Below are 27,466 nucleotides of genomic sequence, written 5' to 3'. Positions count from 1 at the left end.
AATCTTTTACGAGAATTTTATCAGGAAGCTAGTGTGTAAAAGAAATTCGTAAGGGAAATTTCTATTCCCAAGAATATACTTATTCGTTTATTTATATATATATATATATATATATATAAAGGGCATTACTACGAAATAAGTCTGGTATGTGGCATTATTCTGTAGTAATGCCCTTTAGTTATGTATCTGTGTAGTGTGTACTTACATAAGTTTTCTGCCCTGCCAGAATATACGAAATTGTATTATATCGACATGAATATAGATATATATAAATTTGTTTTTACTGATATATTTTTTGACGAGACGACATTGCGAGACATTCTTGAAAATGTATTACGATCGTTTTGAATCAATGCCGGTATATTGCTTGTACTAATTCCTTAAACATCTCAGGGATGGTGAAAGACATAGTTGACTCGGGCGAGATTTCAACATGAGAGAGTGAGATTAAGGCTTAGCTATTTTAAAAAATATTCAGAACGGTTTTCAGTAAAACTGCTTGGATGGATGACCATCATGTTTTTTTGTGAAATTTAAGCGGATTTTTAATTGACAAAGTTTTAAATGCTCTGCAAGAAAGAATGTGTGTTGTGGCTAACGTGCTTTTAAAAGATCGTTAACGGCTTCAATGCGGATCGAAACAGGTTCGCCGCCTTGGTCAGTTTTGAGTCGTTACTTGTAAAATCAGTATTAATATTTGTGATGCCTTAAAAGGTTAAAATACCGAACTTATAACGTTAACGGATATCACTCAATTCTGAATTCAAATCTGTCTCGTGTCGAAGTACCAGTTTTATACATAAAGAATTAAAGTTAACTAAATCCTGCTCTACGCAGTTTAAATTGAAAACCTACATTCGTGTGTGTGTATGTATATATATATATATATATATATATATATGAATGATTACTCGAATGCTCTCTCTACGTTAATTAAATCTGTATTGCTATCAGCTAAAATGACACTAGTATTCAGTTCTGTCAATAACCAGTTAAGTACTTTATAGTCACACAGGTGTATATAATGCGTATACAAGTATATGCGTAGTGTAAGCGCGCGCACATCTATATATATATATATAGTTATAGTTTGCGGTATGTATGTTTGCATGTATAGATTGTGCAGACATGTATATGTAGTGCGTATGTATAGGTGTATTTATATAATGTCTATCGTTTTATAGAAAGAAATGTGTTAAGAACGTATTTCTTTCATATCTTATGTCAGTTGCTTTGCTGCTACCTCTCATCCGAATACTCTCTTCCGCTTCTTTAGCTCTTTTACATCGCATCGATTTTATTCTAATATTATTAAGACGAAATTCCTTTGCTCAAAATTTGAGAGATGCATTTTTAAATACTTTTTTTTTTTTTTTTTTTTTTTACTCTTTCTCTTTCCGCTTCTTTTCATTTCTTTCTTTCTGGCTTAAAGACGTTAATAGTTCGATAACAAGTTATAATAGAGGAAGAATCGGATACTAAAATATAAAGATTTATTACACTAGAAAGCTGATGCGAAGATGATCGAAACTACGTGGAACTTCGTTTTCATGAGGTTTCTTGAAATTCCTATTGGCAATGAACACGCTTTTAAAAACCTTTCTGTGTCCATGTGTGACAAAGATTTTAAATTTAGCTTTTTTTTTTTTTTTTTTTTTTTTTCCTCTATATGTGTCATTCAATTTTTCGTCGTAATCAAAATGCATCCAGCATTTGACAAATTACCGCTATGATCTCATTTGGTTTTTGGGGTGTTTTTTGTGTTTTTTATCTTATATCAACATTCTCGTGGTGATTAGATCAACTGATAAAAAAAATATGGTTTCTGCTGTTCTTGCTGTACCATAGTGTTTTATGTACAATAAACATATATATATCTGACAGAATCTGGAATAATAGTAATAATTCTTTCTAATTTTGGTACGATGCCAAGTTTTAGAGGGAGTGCATTAGTCGATTACGTTGATTCCAGTACTTGGTACTTATTTTATTGACCCCGAAAGGAAAGGGATAGTTGACCACGGTATGTCATGTTTTCGAGGTCGATGAAGGAATAGAAACTGTATCGCATCTCACGCACTATATATATATGTAATCTGGGTAATGACCTGATTGCGTGCTTTCCGAAAATCGTCAACGAGTATCGGCTACCAAATACTGTCATAGAGAACTTCTTTCACTGGGATATACATGTGCAGCTACCAAATTGACATTAAAGATACCTAGCAGTGCTCTGGACCCTACTCATCTGAAGACGCGCAGGTACACAGCTATTGTTGGGAACATATTAATGCAATTATGTAATTCAGCAATTACTAGCTGACACTGCGCCGAAACAATTGTAGTGATTTGGAATAAAGCCCGTTTGTTCCATCTACTCGTATTAAAATTCCTGTGTGTAGAGAGAGAGAGGCAAGTATGGTATTTAAAATGTGCTTTGGAACTTTCTTGAAAACATGTTTGAATGTTTGTTGAAATTCAAACCAGATCAATGTTGAAATAATTCCTAAGTTCTCGAGAGACAGGGCTTTTGGATAAAGAAAAAATATATTGTCTGTACGGATGTTTAGGACACTGAAATTTGTTCTAATTTTTTTAAGTGGGACATCCTTTTCTCTGTGTTTTTTTTCCACATGCATAACTATTCTCCTTCTCTCTCTCTCTCTTCTCTCTCTCTCTCTCTCTCTCTCTCTCTCTCTCTCTCTCTCTTTCTCTCTTTCTCTCTCTCTCTTTCTCTCTCTCTCTCTTTCTCTCTCTCTCTCTTCTCTCTCTCTCTCTCTCTCTCTCTCTCTCTCTCTCTGGTTGGCTTATATCTTGCCTCTGGAAAGAGACATGCTTACTGATTTGTCTTTAGGATGAGGGTAAATAAAAATGCTTTTGAGAGACCATTTTAAATTCCGATAGCTACGAGTTTTTTTCTAACTTAAAATCGTAAAAACAGTCGTGTGTGTGAAAACAGACAGTAGCTTGTGTAAAAGGTGTGACAAAAGACTGATGCTGTCAGACGAGTAGAGAGGATTCGCTTTTGATTTTAGCTTTCAGCGGGTTTTAGTAATTGAAATATTCAGCCTCTTAATGCTCTATTAAAAAAAAATTATGTTGAAAGAAAAGCAGTAGCGAAATTGTGCTTAAAATTTAGTTGCTTAATCCTAAACAGCCTAATAGCAATACTATCAAGTTCAACATTGTAAACATTGAATTAATCTTCGGCTATGTAGAGTTTGTACTGTGAACTTTCTTACAATAGTGATACTTTAATTTTTTTTAAAGTGCAATTTGAGTTTTATTTGGGGTTTGTTTTTACGTTTACAAAGTTTACTACTGATTTAAATTATTTGTAATTCAATGGTCAAGCTTTCAGATTAACTGCTTTGTTAATCAATGTTGTTTGGTAATGTTAATTCTGTTTTGGCTATTTTATTTTGCTCCTTCCTATGTGACAGTTATAAACATAGCGTCAATAAATATAAAATAGACATCATACCATCATCCCATCCTTGTTTTGTGTGAAAAGAATTTTTTTAAATATCATGTCTGAGCTCGTTATTGTAAAGATTATTTTCTGCATCAAATTGTATCTATCCTTTTTAACATTAAGATCTTGTTAACTGACAAGCTGACAGAATCGTTAGCACGCTGGACAACATGCTTATTGGCATTTCTCCTGGCTTTACATTCTGATTTTAATATCTGCTGAGGTTGATAAAGTATGAGTTGAATGCTGAGGTCGGTCTAATCGACTAGCCCCTTCCCCAAACTTTCAAGGCTTGTACCTATTGTACAGGGTGTCCACAAAGTTTGGGTACATGGGGATTAACACATACTTTAAGAAATTATTTCTTCTTATATTTAATTGTTTATGCTACGATTTTATTTACTCCCTGTACCCAGACTTTGTGGACACCCTGTAGAAATATTAAGATCTCATGCTCAGAGTTTAGACAGGAGCAGAGAGATACTGAAAAAAATTCAGAGTGGAGTCAGAATTTTTCGTTTTTATCATACTATTTTGTTAAATAATAGAAAATATTCTTACAATAACTATAGAAATAGCTGGTAACTTTAAATATATCAAATATTTGTACTTTCTTGTTTGGATTAGAATTTTTCTGTTGGTAACTACTTACATAGTTAATATGAGGTAAAAATAACCCAACTGTGTTATTGATTTTGTTTAATCAATAAGTATGTTCTTAAATAGATCAAGTAATTTACCACTAACAGGTGTAATTTTCCAAATTGTTAATCTATGGGCTTGTGAGCCATTTATTCATGCACTTGGCCTGTTGTATTAGTTTTAACTTCTCTACAACTCCTATTTCTTAATATTTCTTCTCCCAATCAGGCACACGCACACATCAAAATAAATGCAGTTATTTTTTAGTGAGCAAGGGGGTACAATGGCCATGATCCTTCATAGGACATCTGTGGCTCATGGGTGTAAGGAGGAACATCTTCTCAGATAAGAGACCAGGCCTGATTGTTTGTAGAAATGGATTCCACTAAAGGCACCCAGGATGTCAGCGTTGAATCAAACAGCAGATTGTCTACTACCCTTGTAGGCAGCAGCAGGTTTGAACTTGGAACCCAAAGGGTCAGAGAAAATACCACAAGGTATTCGATCTGGCATTGTTATTGTTCTGTCAGTTCATCCTGCAGGATTGGTACTTTTTTATCCACACTTAAAGATAAAAGGCAAAGTCGACTTTGGCAGATTTTGAACTCAGAATGCCAAGTGTCAGAACAAATATGTTGGTGCATTCTATCCAGTGCTCTTACAATCCTGCTAATTTACTATTTGGTACTGGAGATATGAAACACCTGCAACTGATTGTGTAGATGTTTAAAGTTACATTTTTGTCCACTTGTGTGAAATTCTTCCCCCCACCCAACCATCCCCAGTAATGATGGAGACTAGTTACTTTTTTTTTTTTGACAATATAGTGTCAGTTAGATTTTTTTTTTAGCAAATACACAATGTAGGTTGGATTTTTTTTTTTTTTTTTTTTTCCCCTATCAAAAAGTTTAGTGTCATATCATTTATATAATCTTTTAACGAAGTTTATGTATTGATGTGACCAAGGAGCCATCCCCCTTTCCCTTATCACTTTCTCTCTAGCTATGTCAAAACTTATATAGGCTCTAATAACAATTACATCATTCCCCTGCTTTAATTCAAGCACCACAAGAAACAGAAAGTAGGGGATACAGAGAGAGTCACTCATTGGCAGACAAATTTGAAGTCAGATATGAGATATATTAATCTTAATCAAATGTATTGAATGTAATAAAATTTTACTATTAAAGGTCATTGCCTAAATAATAGGTATTTGATACCTGGTTAAAGTAATAGGGGTTGATATCAGTGGGTGTTGTGTTAAATTTTTGGCTGGATAGCTCCTTTTATTTCTTACTACTTGTCAATATTTTTCTATATAAAAGATATATATATTCAAGGTTACACACTGTACATATACAGTCTGTGTGTGTATATGTTTTCTATAGCGGGATGTTCCTTGTTAAGCATAGATATAATATTGCATTGGTAAGAAAGTTCTTGGACAAGTCGTTGAAGCCAATCCAATGCAAACTGCATATCAACTTGCGGTACAGTTTGGCATCTCCCATGTCACGATCATGAACCACCTGCATCGTCTCAGCAAGGTCAGCAAGCTTGGAAAATGGATACCACATGAATTGACTGAAGTGAACAAACAAGCACGTGTAACTGCTTGTCAAAATCTGCTCTAGCGAAGCCATAGATTCGGTTGGTTGGAGTCAGTAATCACTATGGGTGAAAAGTGGGTACTGTACTCCATGAGGCACAGGCGATCCTATTGTAGCAAAAGTCAACAGCCAAAGCCTTCACCAAAGGGACTGCCTGTGCAAAAGGAGGTTATGATCTCAGTTTGGTGGGGTTGGTGTGCTGTGATCATGTTGGATCTTCTCCCATGCAATACCACTGTTGACAAGGATGTCTACTGCAAACAAATTAACTGTCTAAAGATCGTGCTGGCCAAAAAACACTCAAATTTGAAGAAGATAATTTACCACCTAGGCAACATGCCAGCACATCGTGCAAAGAAGATGTCATAGAAGCTGAAGGATGTGGGCTGGGAGATTATGGTGCACCCACTGTATTCTCCTGACCTTGCCCCTTCTGACTACCACTTATTCTCTGCCCTACAACGTGTGATTGGCAATACAGAGTTCGAAAACGAAGATGTGAAATCGTTCCTTTACGACTTTGATTCAAAGCCACGCAATTTCTTGATGAAAGGATTCAAAACTTTGCCTGAAGGATGGCAAAAGGTGATTGATAATGATGATTACCTTTTGGATTGATTGTTCTTTGTTGTTTTAATTGTTAATAAAGTGATATGTTAAAAGTGTTCTAGAACTTTCTTACCAAACTGATACATACACACACACGTGGTCTTAGTTTTAACATCTGCTTTTTCATGTTTGCATGAACAAGACAAAATTTGTGGAGGCAAAATTTTTAGTCGGATGCCTTTCCTGTTTCCAAGCAAGATTTCACTGAAGATTGAAAATTGGGAAAATTATATGATAGTGTCACTCATTTACAACTCTTGTGTATTGTCAAGAAAGTAGACACACAGAAATATACAATGGGTTTCTATCAGTTTCCATCTACCAAATCCACTCACAAGGTTTTGGTCAGCTTGGAAATGTAGTAGAAGACACTTGCTCGAAGTAACTTGCAGTCAGATTGAACCCCAATCCACATGGTTGGGAAGCAGGCTTCTCAGCAAGATAGTTCTGTCTGCAACAACACACACACACACATCTATCTATCTATCTATATATATATATATATATATATATATGTATATATATATATGGGGTGGTGTATTCAGTGCCTAATGAAAAGAATACATCTTAATCAGCATTTTCCTCTTAGTTGCTTCTACCCACACACATACAGTATATGCTTGCGCTTTGAAGGTTACAACTATACATAAGTACAATATATATGTATGCGTGTATATATATATATATATGTATATATAGACACATGCATGCACAGGTTGCTCGCACATTACTCACTCAAAGCAGGTCAAGATTGCATATGATGATAATACCAGTTATGGTTTCAGCACAGATGGTGGCATTCCCAATGGATTTAAAAGTATTATTTTTTTTAGAAATCTTTTAAACACGCAGTTATAATGTAGTTATTTGTAATATCTATAAAAAAAAGAATACCCATATAAAACATTGTAACACAGGGATGGCTGTGATGTTAAATTTGCTTTGCAACCATGTGGTTTGTGTTTCAACCACTTTGTGCAGTGCCTCGGACAGGTAATTATCTTCTAGTGTAGTGCCAGTTTAACCAATGCCTTCTGAGAAGAATGGCACAGAAACTATTGTTTATCACCATGTTGTCTCTGCTTCTCGTGCTGGCATGGGTTAGACCAGGGGTTTTCAAACTTTTTGATTTGCGGACCCCTTTATATTTCAGGCTTTACCCTTATGAACACTTATGAAATTTATACATAAATATTTGCTTAAAATAACATATTTTTACATTTATTTATTTAATAGTATTTAACAAATAAAAGATTTCGATTAAAAAACATATAAAATCAAATTGCCCATAAAAAGTATTTGCTGTCCACGGACGCCCTGTGGTCCGCTGACCACAGTTTGAAAACCCCTGGGTTAGACAGTTCATCGGGTTCCAACAGATTGAAGGACCATATCTTGCTTCTGTCTCTTTGTTTTGGCTTGGTATCTACGATTGGGTGCCCTCTTAGCACCAGCTACTTTACAAAGTGTAGTGGTTATGGGTGTGCATATCCACTAATGTTGACATTCCACAGTTATGCTTGTCACCATCTGAACAGAATGATTCTTTTGTATTTCTTGACTTTGCCCACTGATCCCTGCGACTTGGAAAACAGATTATGAGTGGTGACAGAAAGGGCATTCAGCTGTAAAATGTTGCTTCATCCTCCATCCAACTCATTGCTAGCTTGGAAAAACATGGTAAATGAAAACAAAATTTTGTATATTTAAAAAGAACCTAAATTATCAAAATTTCACAGGGTGAGGTGTCTGATTGTCTTTATTTACTTTCCTCAAGGATTACTGCCACCATCTTTGTTATTGTTTAACTGTAGGTTAGCCCTGATTGCCATTCCATGATCAACAGCATTCCATCCTTTTCTTAGGTGCCTACCCAAGACCACATGAATATTTTTTTTTTTTTTTTCCAAGGTGGTAGGTTGTGATTTGAGGGAGATTTGTCTGCTACTTCTTGCAATTTCAGTGAATACAGAGGTTCTTCCATTGACTTGTGTAAAGCAACTTGGAATTTATGGTGTTTAATTTTTCATATGCCTTAATATAAAGCCAGGTCTGAAGTCAGCTGGCAGAGCTCTTAGCAGGCCAGGCAAAATGTTTGAGCTGCATTTCATCCATCTTTATGTTGTTCAAATTCCGCCATTGTTGACTTTGCCTTTTGTCCTTTTGAAGTTGATAAAATAAATACCAGTTGAACGCTGGGGTCAATGTAATTGACCTAACCCATCGCCTTTAATTGCTGACTTTGTGCCAAAATTTGAAACCAGTATTAATGAAATGTAAGTGGATGATATGTTTTTATACTCGTATTGAAAATGATTTCATATCAAAGAAAATTAATGCCGTCTATTTTATTTGCAGGCGTGCCATCATAATGGCTGTGAATGTTTTCAGCACAAATGCCACTGTAGGAGACCTCAGTAGGCATGATATACTCGCTTGGGTGAATTCAAGCTTGGATTTAAATTACACAAAAATTGAAGAATTGTGTTCAGGTATTTCTCTTTTTACATTAACCCTTTAGCATTTAAACCAGCCATATCTAGCCCAGATCCATGCTCTACCAAACAATAATTATTCTTAAAATAATCACGTCATTGAAATCTTAAAGCTGTAACGCATGATTAATTGAAAACAATGTAAATATATAAGCATTATGTTTGCCTGAGTAATTTGAATGCTTAAGTGTTAAAGCTTAATTAACTCATTCAAATGCTGATTTTAGGCCATTATGCCTCATTAATTGATTTTCCACACGAACTAATCTATATGATAGCGAAAGCAAATCCTTACATGTGCATTCAGATAAGGGCTCATTACTTTGCATATTTAATTTCATTATCAATGCTACCATTATGTCATAAAAGGATTAAGTCCAAAGAAAATGCCATTCATATTGTAGAAGTTCTGGATTGGACAATCATCTAACTGCAAGCTCATGTGATATGTATCTTAACCTTTGTCATTATGGAAGAACTATTCAGTTGTGTGGTGAGAAGTTTGCTTCCTAACCAAATGGTTCTAGGCTCTGTTCCACTTTGTGGCTTCTTGGGCTGACCAAAACCTTGTACAAGGATTTGGTAGATAGAAACTGGAAGAAGTCCATCATGTGTGAGTGTGAGAAAGAGTTTGTGTTTGCTCCTCCCACTACCACTTGACAACTAGTGCTGGTTAGTTTTACAACCCTATAACTTCATGGTCCAGCAAAAGGGACTAAGTACTGGGTGGGGTTCGATTTGTTCAACTGTAACCCCCTTCAAGGCAGTACCATAGCATGACCATAGTCCAGTGACTGAAACAAGTAAAAAAGGAAAAATTGCAGCTGTTTTAACCCTCAGTTAGTCATGTTTGATAAAAACCTATGATCATAAATATTCAGTTGTGAGCATACAGTGCTTGGCAACTTGCAGAAGTTTTAGCTGTTATTTCTAGTTGTTTGAGTGACCATTCTGAGGTTCCCTTATTGGCTCAGTTATTGATTTAACAATATAGTTTCTAAAGGGTTTAAAATCTGACTGGCTGGACTTTTTTTTTTGTACTTGGTACAAAGGGTACTGGTGATTGGCTGCCATCCCTTGCTTTTCAAGCATCTTCAGAGGCAGTTGAAAGGGAGTGTTTAAGCTATTGCTATACTCTCCAGCAACCATTATTTGTTCATATTTTGTGCAAATTAGTCTGCTTATGACTGCATGGTTCTCAGTTCAATCACACAGAGATAGGTGGCATATACTATTCCCTCAGTTTAACCTATACTTTCAGAGTTAAGTTTGTATAGAGGAAAACTGTACAGAAGCCTTCATATGTATGTTTATACTTACCATTTTTACATTCATTTTCCATGTTTGCATGGGTTGAACAGATCCTTTCCAACATAGTGACATACCACTTGTGTTCCATAGTCAAGTTCAACGTCCTGAGACAGCTTTCATTACTTCTGCTCATATCTTCCTTGGTCCTTCATCACAAAAAGACTAAGTGTAAAGAAAATGCTATTCATGTTGTAGAAGTTCTGGATAGGAAGATCATCTAACTGCAAGCTCCACTGTTTATTTGAATATCCTGATGATGGTTTCATACACAGAACAGTCAGTGCAGTTTAGATTGGGGGCTCAACATTTAACTTTTTCCCAGTTAGATCTGGTGTCAGTCAGGGTTGTGTCTTGGCTCCCACTCTGTTCAATGCCTGCGTGGATTGGATATTTGGCTGAATGGTGGCTCGATCAAGTTGTGCACTCATTGGTGAAACTAGAATTACAAGCCTAGATTTTGCTGATAGCACAGTTGTTCTTGCTGTGTCTCTGGATGTCTTATGGAGCTTTCTCCTTTCACTGAGTAAGAAAGCGGGACACTTGACCGTAAAGTCTCTTGGGTCACAACAAAGATCCATACTTTTGTTAGCTTCCTGGAAGACTCTACCTTACCTGTTTCTATGGGGGTGAGAATGTTGATGTTGTTGACCACTTCTCATCTCAGCAGAAGATTCGTAGCAGCATTAGCTGAAAGTCTGAAGTCCTGAAAAGACATGAATGAGCTGGTGCAGTTGTTGACTCATTGGACAAGGCTGTTTGGTGCTGCCGATATCTGTGTAGGAGGACAAATGTTTGCCACTCAGAGACTGGGATGTGTCCTTTTGCTTGTATGATTCAAGAATTCTAGCTCAGAATATTTGTCCAAGTTAGATCCTGCTTACCGTCTTTTCACTGAGGATCTGGCTAGGTTGGCGGCTCATGTTGGTTAACGATATGCCGCATAATCACAGCAGAGGAGGAGGTGTCTGGCCGAGATAGGGACTAACTGGGACTCTGCTTGACAGGTTGCCCATGTGAACCTGGGAGTATATTGACAAATGGTGAAGGAAGCAATGCACTGCAGTGGTGCATACCCTCACATGTGACCAAACCTGTACTTCATTACTTTACATGCCTGTACTAATGCAGACTTCTTTCTTGCACACTACACCTGACTTGTACCTAATCTACCATGCCATTCATGCACACTAGCATTACAGATCCAGTGAAGCTTACTTTCTCAGCTAAACCCTAAACTGCATAGTTTAGGAGCTAACTTCTTAACCACATAGCCATGACTGTGCATATATATTAGTTTTAAATTTTGACACAAGACCATCAATTTGGGGAGCAGATGTAAGTCGATTGCATGAACCCCAGTATGCAACTGGTACATTTTATTCACTCTGTGAGGATAAAACGCACGGCTGACCTCAGAAGAATTTGAACTTGGAATGTAAAGACAGATGGTATGCTGCTAAGCATTTTGTCTGGTGTGCTAACGATTCTACCAGCTCACCACCATATTTGTTAGTTAGTGCGTATTAAGGTTTAAATCTTACTTGACATTTTGTTGTCAACTTGTATCTCTACTCAATGGAAAATCATGTTAATTTGTGCGCCACAAGATTCCATTCTTGATCCATATATATATATTTTTTTTTTTTTCTACATCAGAGTGCATTATTTAATATATATACACATTAAAACCCAAGACTTGATACAACAGAGGGGAGTCCTCTAAAGACACATTATGATAAGCTGGTTGAACAATAATGGACTATTAGGATTTTCATACCAACCAAACTTCACTCACAAAGTTTTGGTCAGTCCAAGGCTATAGTAGCAAACACATAATTGTTGCTTGCAATGCAAAGATTTTAATCATGTAGCCATATCTGTCCACAAATTGGACATGCTTTTTCAAAACAAAAAGAAAAACAGTGGCTGCCCAATGATATTATACAAACAGTTGACCTTGTTTTGGACTGGATGAAGATCATTTTTACATTGAAAAATACTAAAAGCAGATGTTTTAAATAGGTTGTCTTTTCATTGAGCAAAGATATGAGTGCAATAATATTGATGGACAATATTTTTTTAACTTATTCCTTTCTCTTAAAGAGCCTTTTTTTCTCTTCTATTTTTACAGGTGCAGCCTATGCTCAGTTCATGGATATTTTATTTCCAGGTAAGTTTTATGTATGCATGTTTATTCATTTTAACATTCATTGTTCTCTGTAGCATGGCAGGGAATTAAGGTAAGATTTTATGGCCAGATGTACTTCTTGTTGCTTACCTGTTCTTGTATAATTCAAATAAGTGGGATATCAGGGCTATTATATTCTAGCCTAATAACTCAGTTGGCCCAATCAAATTAAAAAGATATATCAAAAGACAAACAACAGTTCACATATCAATGAAAATGCATGACATGTCTCACTCTGCTTTCTTTAGAATTTTGTGAACTTTGAACACAATGGTCTATCCCTTCCTTGAAAGGACACTTGACAATCCTATTATGATACATTACAAAGTGTAATGTGTGCTATATTTTCTGTTACAATAGTTTTTCTGTTCTGTGTTAGCTACTTTAAAGGAACAGCTAAAGCTGATGACCCAATTAACCAAGGTTTAATTTGCATACTTATGTGATGGCCGGTGTTTAGCTTGATGAATAACTCACATGTCGCAAGATGTTTTTCATGATATTGGCAGCTGTATAAAAGATTTAAGAAATGTGATGCTAGCTGAGTGTTTCATCTATAGGTTAATAATGTAGTTGGAGTTAGTTTGTCTCTAAACAACCTGCTTCAATTAGTCTTACAGGAAAAGGTATTTGTTGTAGCAACTCATGTTTGTTCTGTTTATTTCTTGTTTCATCAAAATATACAGTTTCTTTCATGGCATTGAAAAGTGGCTGATATTAACCCATAGAATTCTCACATTGTAAATTAATCTGTGTGATTGGCTACTGCTAAGGTGGGCACTATTGTGAAGTGATAGCTGTTTGCGTTTTTTGTTTATTAACTCAGCACAGTAAATTGAGGTGAATTGTCAATTTAACTTTTCACTATCCATCTAATGTATATTTCTGTGGTGTTTTTTATTGGAAACTTCAACAAGGAAATGTAACTGCCTTTTCCAAAGACCTTGGTACTTCCTGTAAGTTTTTTCAACAAGAGTTAGAGATTTGAATTTATCAATACTCGTATAAGTTATCAGTTTCTAATTTAGTATTCTACACTTGTTTTATTTGCAGGCAGTATTCCATTGAAAAAAATTAAATTCAGTACTCGGTTAGAACATGAATATATACAGAATTTCAAACTTCTTCAGTCCAGTTTTTGCAAGCTTAATGTTGAACAGGTATGTATCAGTTTCATTCATTAATGTTTATAATGTGTGCACACACACACTGATTATTGATTGGCTCCAGGTCAGTCATCATTGAACAGACTTAGATCGCCTTGTTCCATTCATGACCATCCTGTCTTTTATTCAGGCATAGTGTATTTAAAACTACTTTATCCAATGTAGCCTTACTTTCTAAGATGACAAACTGTGATCTGAAAGGAATTTGGCTACTCTTTCTAACAAAGAGCGCTGTCCTGTAGAAGTACTAGTCAAGTACAGGGGTCAGTGTAATCAACTTGCCTTCTTCCCCTAAAATTGTTCGCTTTGTGTCAAAATTTAAAACATTATTGTAGTTGTGTAGGGAGAGGAACTAATGTACTAAAGAGGGCTGTAGACCCTGCAAAATCTGATAAAAGAACTGATGTGGAGTGGAGGAGCTCTTTTAGTCCAGCTGCACCCAGTTTATGCAATGATCTGGTCGGTGATAGTTAAGGTCATTCAACTGTAAAAGGCTTTACAGAAAAAAAAAACATACACAGGAATGAAGTTAGCAGGTTATTGTGATAATAATGCACCATATTGTGGAGGCACAATGGCCCAGTGGTTAGGGCAGCGGACTCGCGGTTTCGATTCCCAGACCGGGCGTTGAGCGAAAACACCTAAAGCTCCACGAGGCTCCAGCAGGGGATGGTGGTGAACCCTGCTGTACTCTTCCACCACAACTTTCTCTCACTCTTACTTCCTGTTTCTGTTGTGCCTGTAATTCAAAGGGTCAGCCTTGTCACGCTGAATATCCCCGAGAACTAAGTAAAGGGTACACATGTCTGTGGAGTGCTCAACCACTTGCACGTTAATTTCACGAGCAGGCTGTTCCGTTGATCAGATCAACTGGAACCCTCGACGTCGTAAGCAACAGTGCCAACAACAACAATGCTCCATATTAAATATTTCAACTAATTTAAAAGACATATGTTGGCTTGGTACTAGATGTAAGAGATTAGACTATTGTATAGATCATTATCATTTAGCATCACAGTTCCTTTCATTTAATGCTTTCCTTTTTTTGCTTTTTTTAAACCCATCAATCATCATTACTGCTGTTATTACATCCATTTTCCATACTGTCCATATTGGACAGGTTGTCTTCACCTCCATCTTTATTTAAGGTTGTGACTTCCTGTGCAAGTTAAAGAACTGTTGCTTTCAAAAAATTACGTCTTTGATATGATTCCTCTCATTGAAGCCTTTCTTAAGACTAACTGCTTTAGAATGTAATGTATGCATTTTATTCTTCACTACTGAAGAGATCCCCAAGTCTTTTTGAACATGTTAAAATGACTTTTTGACCTTAAATTTTCTCTGCTTGTTTGTAGAGTACACTTATTAAAGTGTACTAGGTACTTTTTTTTTTTTTTTTTTTTTTGTGGTACCTACCTTGTGGTGTCTCTATTCATTTAAAGCAACAGAGCCAAGAAGGTAGATAGAGAATGGTGAGAGTAGAATCAAAGTGGGTGAAGGAAGCAGTGTAAGGAACAATGGTACATTGGGAATGTGATAGAGATGAGGTATTGGAGTAACCGATGGAGGTTTAACAGGGATATAGTAGACAGCTACCCTAAATATTACTACCTCATTTTAGCTTTCATTACAGCATGCTTACGCCGGTGAGTGGATTTTCTCCAGCACAATGCAAGGTTTTCACCACTTCATCTCATCTTAGGTTTCTTTCATTATCAGCTGTTATTTTTCATGCACTTTACGTCTGATCCCTTTTATATCCAGATTTTTTATTTATTCACAGCTCATACATACTTACATTTAGTTTTTGCAAATCCTCTGCATTTATAATCCACATTTCACTAGCACACAGCACCAACCTTCCCCTTATTCTGTGAGAGAGAGAACTTTTATTAGCTGCATAGGTGATCTAGGTAACAAAGGCTATCGACTACTTCTAGGGAGCAATCCTGGGATTCAAGAGCATTTATACGTTTGTGGTTGCACACAAAATCTACCTTCTCTGCTAACTCAACAGCATTCCCAACACACCTTTTTGTGTTCCATAGTTTGCTATGTGTACATTATACAGGGTGTCCACAAAGTCTGGGTACATGGGGATTAACACATACTTAAAGAAATTATTATTTCTTATATTTAATTGTTTATGTTATGATTTTATTTACTCCATGTACCCAGACTTTGTGGACACCCTGTAGAATTCCTACCTACTCCTTTTATACATATTGAACATTGCCATTTTTGTGGTAGCATAGTCCTGTCTTCTTTCTTGGATTTCAGGTTCTGCTTCTAAGTCTGTCAATAACCTTCTCCATCAGCTTTTAAGAAATTTAAAACGTTGGAACTGTTCCTGAATTTGTTTCACAATGTTCTAAAAAAAATAAATACTAATAGGCATAGTCACTCATTTTAAGAGCTATAAATTAATTGACAATTGGCATACTATTTGTAATACCCATAGGGACCATAGGAAATCCTGTTGATTTAAATCTCTAGCTGCTTGCAACACTGTTTAGTCTTGCCACAGATATTCATCTTGATAAGTGCTGCTTAGATCAGTTTTACTATGGTAGTTGCATTTGGATTTACCAATGACTAGGTCATTTATATGGGGGACTGTATAAACATAAAACTCTGTAAATCAACTGCCAGTATTAGAAATATCCCTTTCCTTACCATTGTGACCAGTAACAACCAAAGCCTGTGCTATCTGTGGTGAACGTCTTGTTTCTTTCATAATTAAAATTCCATATTATATAGGCATGATTTGATTTTTCAACAGTTTGGATTTGAGATTTTGGAAAAGTTTATTGTATCAATTGTTGATATAATATTAATCAAAAGAGGAAATAGTTCTGAGTGCATAAAAGTACACTCTGTAAAGTGGCTGGCATTAGAAAGGGCATTTAATTGTAGAAACCATGGCAAAGCAGACATTGAGACCAGGCAGATACCTCCAGCTTCACAGCTTCTGTCAAACCCTTCAGCCCATGCCAGCATGGAAAATGAACATTAAATGGTGATGTGATGATAAAAAGGGGCCATGGAAATACATTTGATGTCATGTAATATTAAGACAAACATTGTAAACACGAGACATCAAAATATAAAGAAATATGATTTCAGATCTAGTTGTGAACTGGATAGAAATGGGGCTAATTGCACAAGATGCATTGGTGTGGATAGCTAAGCAAGCAAAATAACTTAAAATTTAGATTGATGAAAATATATAGAACAAGTGATGAAAAATATCAGATGTTAGTTGATAATGGCCATATTAAAGGCTTGGTGTTGTTTAAGAATATCTAATATCAGATATTGTCAAATCTACACCAATGTAACAGACCTTTCTTACAGTGATGGTTGTTAGAAAATGGAATCTCATACAACCAAATTCTGTTGCGAGATGTGATAGAAGAAATATATATATTTTCTTTTAATATTCGAGTTATAGGTGCAGGCATGGCTGTGTGGTTAAGAAGCTTACCATCCAACCATGTGGTCTTGGGTTCAGTCTCACTGTACATCACTTGGGGCAAGTACCTTCTACTATAACTTTGGACAAACCAAAACTTTGAGTGTAAATTTGATAGGTGGAAACTGAAAGAAGCCCACTGTTTGTGTACCTTGTCTTGACATCATATGTTGATAGCAAATGAGTATCACCAGTATGCAAGGGATGGTGTTTGTTTCTTGCCATCCTTGGTAAAATATTAACTTGCTTGGAAACAGGTCTGAGTTGGCAACAGAAGGGACTACACGATAGAAAATCTGCTTCATCAAATTCCATCTGACCCATGCAAGTATAGAAAAGCGTAGATTAAAAGATGTTGGAAATATGTTAAATCCTAAAGGATTCCTTGAAGCATTTTCTGTTTAGCATTACATTTAAATTGACATCTCAGTATAAGAAATAAAATTTTAAGCATTGTTCTTCACAAAGGTTGTTCCCGTAGAGAAGCTTGTGAAAGGAAGATTCCAAGATAACTTTGAATTCGTCCAATGGTTCAAAAAGTTTTTTGACGCTAACTATGATGGACACGAATATGATGCTAACTCTGCCCGTAAATTAGTTGGAATTGCTGCTACCTCTGCTAAACCATTACCAGCAACTACCAAAACCCATCCTCAAAAAACTGCTGGCGTTATGACAAAAACAACTACAAGGCAAGGTAAGTGTTGAAATTGGGGGGGGGGGGGGTCTTCTTCTTGTAAACTCCTTTAAAGATTAGTTTGAGACCGAAAAGAACACTGGCCCACAAACAGATCCCAAACCACATAATGTATCACTTGCCAGGTGAATCCCATAGAGCATCTGCAATTCCATCTGTTATTAGATCTTATAAAGTTTATGCCTTTTTTATTTTATCTCAAGTAGATAATTAATTACTTAAAGTGTTAAAATTTTCATGTCATTTTGCTGTGACATGAAAAAGAAAAAAAATCGTTTAATCAGTATCAAATGAGGAAATAGATGCAGACATTGTTGAGAATCTTGCTTCTCAACCATGTGGTTGCAGGTTCAGTCCCACTGCACAACACCTTGGACAGAGGTCTTAAACTTCAGCCCTAGGCCAACCAAAGTTTGTAAGTGGATTTGGTAGGTGGAAACTGAAAAGAAGCCTGTAATTTGTTTGTGCATATACTTGTCTTGACATCATGTGAATGTTGTAAAGAAGCATCACTGTCATACAAGCAGTGTTGTTCATTACCATGTTTGGCCATGAGGTAATATCTCTTTGCTTGGAAACAGGTGACAATTGGCAACAGGAAGGGTATCTGGCTAGATAAAATGTCTCAGAAGCCATTTTCTTGCTCCCTTGAATTATACATGCTGCTCACCCAGTTTTCTGCAGATTGGATCTTTGTTTAAGGTTTTCTCCTGTTTGAGAAATATTTAAGGACATCTCTTAGAAAATCTTTTGAATTAATTGTTTAAGTAGACATAGCTCTTGTGATTCATTGTTTTGATATGTGGTGAAATATCAACCTATTCGGGCTGACTTTGTCGAAGCTTATTATGAATCTTAACAATGGGAATTGGTCCATCAGGTTGATGATTATAATGATCATCATTTAACATATATGGTTGTCAATGCTATAATGATATGAAATTAGATTTGAATGGATCAACTAAAACAAGGATTTTCACAAGATCCCTAGCAAATGATTCATCATCATTGTTTAATGTCCTCCTTTCATGCTGGCAGGGGCTGGACAGGCAGGAGCCTGCACCAGACTTCTGTGTCTGTTTTGGCATGGCTAGATGCCTTTCCTAACACCAATAATAAACAGGTGAACTATTTTCCACATTAGCTGCAGAAAGTTGTTTGTCATCTTGTCTTAATAACAAATGTCATTGATTTAGTTCACTTCTTAAACCACTTTTATAGAGGATCTGTTTCTTTGTTTTATTTACTGTCATCATAACATCATTTTGGTTATTCTTCATTAGTTTAGGGAAAAGGCTTAATTTATGTATTTGGTCCAAAACACAAAAGATCTTGTACCATGAGAAGTCACTTTACTCAGTATATTAGGAAAAGACAATAAAAACTGAGTAGAAGGTGCTTTGTACAAGTACACAATACATATATCTCTGGCAGGTTCAAGAACTACTTCAAGTAGATAAATTTTCTTTTTTCTGGTTTCAGTCAATAAACTATTCAGCAATATATTCAATTACATTGACCTCAGTAGGATGAAAAGTTATATTTAGCAGTAGAGAAATGAAATATATGTTGTAAATTTAATGGACAAGTTTATTGCTTAATAGCTGAAATCAGAAGATCTGACATTCAAGGAGTTGTTAAATTTGTTGGCAACAAACAGCTTCTCTTCCCATGCAAAATGCAATCTCTGTATTGTTACATAGTTGTAAGGCAGGAGCATTGAATGCAGAACAGAACTGAAATACGTCAACTACGATCTATGGGAAACTGGGTGTTAATGATTTAGCATCTTAACCAGCCATATCTGGCCCAAGTAGTTTGGTTTAAGTTCAAACCAGCCAAATCTGGTTTCACACTTCTGCCCTATAATGTCATTAACCATCATGTTATCAGTCTTGAAGCTACAAGGTAATGCATGATTAATTCAAAACAAAGTGAATAAATAAATATTACACTTGACAGAGTAATCTGAATGCTAAAGGGTTAAAGACACTATCTAATGTATGTAGCTGCACTTGTATGCGAAATGAGTGGGAAGATACCATGGAATGGCAATAGAAAGTGACTGTGGGAGATAACTTAGTAAGATTTCTGGGTGAGAGGACTTTGAGAAGATTAGATGGAATATTCTTTATAATAATCCCTTCTAACCATGACAGCATGGAAAAATGAGCCTTAACCCTTTCGTTACCAAACCGCCCAAAGCCGCCCGAAAAAATTTTTGGTTCATGTGACCAAGCCGCCCAAAACTGCCCGTAATCACCTATTCATATTTAAATGAGAATGTCTGAGCAAATCTCGTTAGTACATTCGTGAAAACACGTGATTATTTGTGTAAACAGTTCAGCTATAGTTTTGTACGACGATCAACGTGTTTTTTTAATTTTGTGAATTTTGGGAGATTTTTTTCCAAATTTGTTCCTGTTGTGTTTTCAAAATTTGTAATCCTGACAAAAAAATGGATACGAATTTTATTCTGTCAAGCAGCGAGTCAGAATTCGAAGGATTTTCCGTTGAAAACCTTGATAAATCTAACTCTGTAACCGAAAAAAAAAAAGCACGTGGTATTTGATAATGAATCTGAGGTTTCATTTTCCGAAAATGAAAGCAGTGAATCCGAGAGCTCCGATGATAGCGATAAAGATAATGAATTAGTACCTGAATGGAGTGAAAATTTTAAAACTCCTTCTTTCAGTGATTTTTCTGAAGAAACTGGACCAAGTCAGTCTTACCCAGGAGAGTAAAGCTTTAGACTATTTCTTTTTGCTTTTTCCGATGTGCCTATTTGAATTGATTACGGCGGAAACAAACCGTTACACTAAATGTAAACAAAGCGTAAAAAAGGATAGTTTGAGGTTTCCCATAAACTTGAATGAAATTAAAGCATATTTTGCCATAAATATTATCATGGGCATTAGAAAGTTACCTAGAATAACAAATTACTGGAGTAGTGATGAACCCTTTGGCGACGAATATGTCGAGTATAATGACGAGGATACGGTTTTTAAAATTGACTCAATATCTACATGTAAGAGACACGAGCAGTACACCAGTACGTGGAAAACCAGACTTTGATCCCTTATTTAAAATAAGACCCCTCATTGACTGTGTTCAAAGCACATATAAAACAGTTTATAGATAAGGATATGGTGGGCTATAAAGGCCGAGTGCGTTTTCAACAGTATATGCCAGGAAAGCGCACAAAATGGGGGATCAAAGTTTGGAAAAGATTTGTGAATCAAATACTGGGTACTGCTCTGGATTTTAATTTTATACTGGCAAAAGAGACAGTAATAAATCCAGTAATGTGCACAACTCTTCTATAATAATATTTTGTTGTATACCCAATTGAATATTAGCTAATAACCCATTTTCTATAGCGATGTTTGAACAAAAATTTAAATAATTTTATATTTTGTTGAATTTACCTGTATTTACCTGTAATTAAAGTCACTTTGTGACAAAAATTTTGGTATAGAATTGGTTGAGAACCTTTCGTTAATTTATCTTCCAAAAATCACATTAATATGTTGATAAATAAAAAAAGTTAGAGTTGTTTAACGAAACCAGCCTAAATTTATGATTATGTTAGAAATTAATTGAAACACATAAGGGGTGTAATTTGGTTAGAAATATGGTAACGAAAGGGTTAAAGCACATATCTAAATGGTGTCTGGTGTATGTTAAAATATGGTTCACCCTAAGTTGCCATTTGACTGCTATTTCCCTCTCTTATAAAGGTTCTTGGAAAATATATTGTGGTTGTAATGCATAAAAAATCTTTTTCGTGTTTTATAATTGCTTAGTTTGAGGAAAGTCAGTGTCAATAGCCTTTGCAAGCCTTATTTCAATTATTATCTAGAATTTGTGTACGTGTCAAAGTTGATTGATCCCTACGCTTCTTTGTATTGGATTTGAACTGATTTTTGAAGCTCAAAGGGGAATCTTAGATGTAGTTTTGACTTATTTTTTATGTGCAGTAACCATAACAGATATGAAGTTTACTAATGGCTTCAGTTGTGTTGTTCATAGGTAATGAAGATATAGTCTTATCTGTATGTCTAAATTAATGATAGTGACTTGGTGTTGTAAGAAAGACCGGATTGTCTTTGAAGGCTGTTTTCAAGGTTGCGGTTTATGGAAGTGATGGAATGTTTGGTAAATTATTATAAGTACCAGCAAGTACAAATTGAAAACTGGGAAACATGAGTATACAAGTTTAAAAAATAAGAGATGGAAAGAGAACTCCATCAGCACAGGCTGCTGTGTTGTCTGGTGTAAAATTTGATGTAAGAAGTGGGCTTTGGGTAGGTAGTAGAACATGAGTGTGGAACTGAATCCATTTTGCATTGCATGCACAATGTGATGTTAACTTCAGGAATATTTAATGAGATTGACTGGTTGTGAAGTGGTTAAATAATTTAAATTAAGGTACTTTGTGGCCATGCTGGGATACTGCTACTACTTTTTTTTCCCCCTTTTTCTTCCAGCTGCTCCTGTTTCAGCCAAAGCTCCTACTCGTCAAACAGCTCGTCCTGCAGGTGCTAATCAACTAGATAACAAAAGTGAAGATCTAAGGAAGCAGGTTTGTTTAACCCCTTTGCATTTAAACCAACCATCATATCCAGCCAAAATATTCTACTTGTTTTATCTTCATACTGGCCTTTTGCATCTACCCTACAATGTCATTCTGAAAATAATCTCCTTATCAAAATCTCAAAGCTATAAAATAATACATGATTAATTTTAAATAATGTGAATACATAAGCATTATATTTGGAACAGTAATCTGAATACTAAAGGGTTACAGTTATACCATAGCTTGTGAATCGAATTTTGACAAAATGTAATTATATGAAAGCCAATAATGTGTGTGGTGCATTCTTTCGTTCAGTCAACTGAATTCCTCTATGTAAAATTAAAATGTGACTGAATATTATTCTCTACACTTGTACTCTTAACATAATCTGTAGGGTCAACCAGCTCAACCCTATATGACCAGACTAGACCTTTTAAATTACTAGTAGGATCAGTCCAGTACTGCAGTGTGTAACAAACCAAAATCAATACCACAAGGCAGTCTTTATGATACTCTAACAGTTCCACCAGTTTGCCACCTTATCACCATCATGGTTTTACGTTAGCTTTCCATGTTGGTATGGGTTGAATAAGTTTGTCACAGTCTGGTTCGGTTTTTATTTGGAATTACTGCAAATTGTAAAATACTTTCCAACAAAAACGTCTTGCATTCGGTTTCCTTTCAGTTATGTTTCTTTATGCCCAAGTTAACCTTGCCTCTCTCTCTTTATTAGGCTAATAAATTGAGCTAGACAAATCAACTAAAACCTTTGAACATAAGATCTCATTATGATTGCAGCCCAATAACAATATGAGGGCCATGCTTGCAGAAGTATGGAGAGATTTTTTTCTCTGTTTATTGATACATATAGACATGGCTATCTGGTTGCTGTTGCTTCACAAACATAGTTTAGAGTTCATTCTCATTGCATGGCACTACAGTCGTCTTCTATCGTCTCAAGCTAATCAATTCCTTGCAATTGAAATTGATAAACAGAATCTTTTATATGTTCCTTGTATAACAAGGTCACCTTATCGAGGGTGTCATTGTTTATGTCTGCCATAAGAACATTTCTGGCCGTTGAGCAGTTCATTGTTTCAAAGGACTAGGGAAATAACTACTTCCTTGGAGACAAAGGTTTGCAGTAAGAAAGTTATTCTACCGTAGAATTCTACCTTAACAAATCTCATGCCAAAAACAAGTGAATAAAGATGGTGACTGACAGGTGAATTTTGAGATTCTTTTGTCATTGAGTACGCTTCTTTATATGATTGCATTTCTTCTGAGTTAAGACAATGACTCTGCTAACTTCAGTTAACTGAATGCTAAATGTATCAGGTCATCCCATAAGTTCTGTCCGAATTTTGAATAAAGAAAACAAGTGATCAAATATATTTAATTGAAATTTAATCATCAATGTACTTATCCTGATTATCTATGACTTCCTTCCATCTATTTACAACCTTTTTAATCCCATCAATGTAAAACTCTTTTGCTTTCAAAGTGAAGAACTCTGAAATGTCAGTTTCCACCTCCTCTTGGCTTACGAAAGTTATGTCCCCCAAATGATTCTGTAAACTACGAAACAAATGGTAGTCTGAAGGAGCAAGGTCGGGAGAATAAGGTGGATGAGGAATTTTTTCCCAACCAAGCTCTTTGATCTTCTGTGATGTGATCTTTACAATGTGGTGTCACACATTGTCCCGATGAAACATCACTCCTTTTCGATTCACTAAAGCGGGTCTTTTTTTCTTCAAAGCTTGCTTCAAAAGCTCTAATTGCTGACAGTAGACTTGAGCATTGATTGTTGTTGCATTAGGTGGTAACAATTCAAAGTGAATTATTCCTTTGCAATCCCACCAGATAGAGAGCAGAACCATTTTCTATGAAGTTTCCCTTCTCAGTTGTGGTTGAGTTTTTTCCCTTTTACCAAGTCACTGTTTACGATGCTTAACATTTCAATAGAAGATCCATTTTTCGCCGCCAGTCACAAGTCGATCCAAAAAGGGTGAAATGAGTTTGCAAGAATGGAGAGAAGAGCAGATGTCAACTCTGGATTTGCGGTCGCTTTCGGACAATTCATGAGGCACTCATTTTTCAACTTTAGGAACCTTTCCAAGTTGTTGAAGATGACGATGAGCAGTTGTATGGTTTGAACTAAGCTATATTGCAAATTCTTCAAGGAGCTTATCATCAAACTCAACTCTGTTCAATCTTCATCTTCAAGGCTGAAATCTCCACTTCTGAATTTTGCAAAACATCTTCTGCAAGTTCTTTCATTCAAGCATTCTTTCCCATAAACTGAGTATATGTTTCGAGTCGCTTCAGCTGCAGTTTCCTTTTTTGTACTCATAAAGCATTATGTGCCTCAAATGCTCTTTGGATACTTCCATGTTAGAAAGGGTTTTAATCAAGGAAATTTTAATTCTTTTATTCTGTAAAATAATATTTAATTAGTTTAAATGTACACAAATGCATAAAAATAATTTTTAATTCCATTAGACATTTTAAAAATCAAAGTCGGACAGAACTTATGGGAGGACTTGATAGTTTGTAACTTCCACTTTCGTCTTTGTTTTATATATATAGAAGCGTTGAATGTGTATCATATTGTACAGACAATACTCCACTATAAAATAATTTGCTACCAACAGGAATCCCCACTTGGCAATGACTGTTGCTGCTGATACAATACGCATCTGATGCTTCTAAAATCAAGATAAAAGTTTGTTTACATACGTTGTTGTTGCATATGTGTGTATACTGATGATGATATATTCTGAATCTTTTTTAAATAGATTGCAGATATGAAAATTGCTGCTGATGGTTTAGAAAAAGAGAGGGACTTTTACTTTGGAAAATTAAGAGCTATTGAAATTCTTTGTCAAGACCATGAAGACGATACTGTTGTCAAGGAAATCATGGATATATTGTATGCTACAGAGGTAAACTACATGTTCCTTTTACAACAAAAGCAAACTCATGTTTTCACAATTTTCAGTTTTGATTAGCATTTCCAAGCCATGGATTGATTACCATCGTTTTAAAAAGAAATAAAGTGATATGTCAATGCATGTAGTTGATCTAGTCCTGAAATGTTGAAATAATGATTTGTTCAAGTTTTATAGTTTGTAGTTTGATGTAAATCTTAATTTCTAATAGTTTACATTATGAAATTTGAAATGTTACAGATAAATCTTGTTACAGTTTTTAATTAAAACAAATGTTAATTTCTTTTCTTTTCTTTTTTTTTTACTGGTATTTCCATTATTAAAGTTTTAATTTCAGTTTCACTTTCAGCATTTTTTTTTCTAAGGATATTTTTTCAGTATTGTAAGCAAATAGACTATTCCCATTTTTTCTTAATCATTTCAGTTCTTTTTTTTTTTTTTTCTATTACACCATTTTTTTTTTGTTCAATTATAATTATAAATATTTTTGTTTCAGGATCTTTAAACAGCAAACAACTTCAATCTTTTTTTTAAACCAAAACTAAAAAAAAAAAAAAAGCTTGAACATGCCAATTTGATAAAATGCATTAATCAGTGTTGCTGTCTCAGTTGATATTCGTTTTTTGGTCTTAATGGTTTTAGACTCAATATAAATCAGTTGCAAAACTTCTTTTTTTTTCTTTTCACCCCCTATTAAAACTTTTTGTCCAGCTTTGTCACTGTTGACTTTTTTTCACACGCACCACTTCCTTCTTTGTCGAAGATTATAAGTTCTTCGGTGTATGCCTCTTTGATACTAAATGTCTTGGAAGTTTACTACTGATTTTTTTTCTGTTTCATCATGGACATTGGTTATAAATTACTATCACATGGACATTGGTTATTCATCAGTATCACATGGACATTCGTTATCCATCAGTATCACACTTCCTGTTTCTCATTTGTCATTATCACTATCATTATCACACTAACAATAGCCTTGTTATATCTCGGGCCTTTCAATCCCTGCTTCTTATTATTTACTGTAGTTAGTTTTATTGTTTGAAATCATACTTCATTCACAGTTCAGCTCAAATTTAGTTTCGCTTTTATATTTTATTTATTTTGCCTTACAATAAATGCTTTAACTTGCACTTAAGGCTTAACTTTTAGTATTCTCCATACTCCTGCATACCAGCTATATCTCTGCATAGTTTTATTATTGCATTTGTTCTTTTTTTTTTTCTTTTTTACTTCATTGCTAATTAAGCTTATATTATAATAGTATCAAAAACGGGAGTAATTATTGCTATTTATGGGACTGGACCATTTAAAATTCTATGATTTTCATTTAGTGTGTTGCTTGAGGGTTTTCACAAAAATTGAAAAGACTTTGATCTGTGTAATCAAAGAATAACAGACCCAAACAAGCCAGACTCCACTGTAAAAGTAATTTCTTTGGAATTCAATGCATTTTACTGTATTTTCTACCAATAGAAATCCCCACTTGGCAAGTCTGTTACTACTGATGATGGCACATTCTACCTGCGTACATTCTGCATATTCTTATATGCAATTAGGCATTGGTGTTAGGAAGGGCAACCAGCCATAGAAACTCTGTCAAAAGAGACGTGGACCCCAGGCAGCTCTCCAGCTGGTCAGCTACTGTAAAACCATCTAACCCATGTCTGCGTGGAAAACAGATGAGATATATTTGGTATATGTCATAACTCATATTAGATTTATTTTCTAAATCTTGGGCATTTGTATTTGTGAACTTCTACATCCAATATTTTTTCCAGTGATGTCTAATTTTTTAATTTTTTTTTTTTTTTGTTTAAATTTTATGTTTGCATGGACTAAAAGCTTCTCTCTTAACTTTAGTTTATATTTTTATTTTCTTTACTTTGTCTTCAGAGTCGTTGAATTGATTTTTCCCTCCCTACTTCTAACGGTGTTTCATTGAGTTACCTGTCAACCAAGTTCTCTAACAATGGCTGAAGCATCTGATGTATCAAGATTTGTTTGTGTTTTTTTTTTGTTTTTTTTTTCATTACTTGTTCTTACTTTTTTGTTTTTCTTTTTTCTTTTCTTTTCTTCGTTTTTATCCCTGGCAGATGTCAGAGTAGATGGTGCCCGATGTTATGAGGACAAAAATGAAATTGATAAGTATGTTCTATTTTCTCAAGAGTGCATTCTCGGTGTGATTTCTAGGCTACAGTAATGAAAATGGAATTACTGCAGTTTATATTATCAGGAATTAAATAATGCCAAAGTATTGTCTCAGTA

General features: G+C 35.2%; 1 protein-coding gene across 2 annotated transcripts in view; it reads left to right on the top strand.

Moving 5' to 3' along the window:
- Positions 1–27,466, top strand: part of LOC106876197 (microtubule-associated protein RP/EB family member 1) — a 36,366-nt gene that overhangs the window by 918 nt on the left and 7,982 nt on the right. Inside the window, exons 2-8 of one of the 2 annotated variants that reach the window (XM_014924640.3) lie at positions 8,695–8,828; positions 12,274–12,312; positions 13,384–13,490; positions 17,440–17,668; positions 22,159–22,253; positions 25,046–25,192; positions 27,295–27,346. In XM_014924640.3, coding sequence (XP_014780126.1) covers positions 8,708–8,828; positions 12,274–12,312; positions 13,384–13,490; positions 17,440–17,668; positions 22,159–22,253; positions 25,046–25,192; positions 27,295–27,306 — 750 coding nt within the window. In that variant the 5' untranslated portion in view covers positions 8,695–8,707 and the 3' untranslated portion in view covers positions 27,307–27,346. The remainder of the gene's footprint in view (positions 1–8,694; positions 8,829–12,273; positions 12,313–13,383; positions 13,491–17,439; positions 17,669–22,158; positions 22,254–25,045; positions 25,193–27,294; positions 27,347–27,466) is intronic. The other variant, XM_014924639.3, reaches the window with a different exon arrangement.

This window comes from Octopus bimaculoides, chromosome 9, assembly GCF_046866305.1.
Source record: "Octopus bimaculoides isolate indiv1 chromosome 9, ASM4686630v1, whole genome shotgun sequence".
In the NCBI taxonomy this organism is placed as follows: Eukaryota; Metazoa; Mollusca; class Cephalopoda; order Octopoda; family Octopodidae; genus Octopus; species Octopus bimaculoides.
Note: the sequence above shows the minus strand (reverse complement) of the source record. Positions and strands in the feature narration are given on the sequence as shown.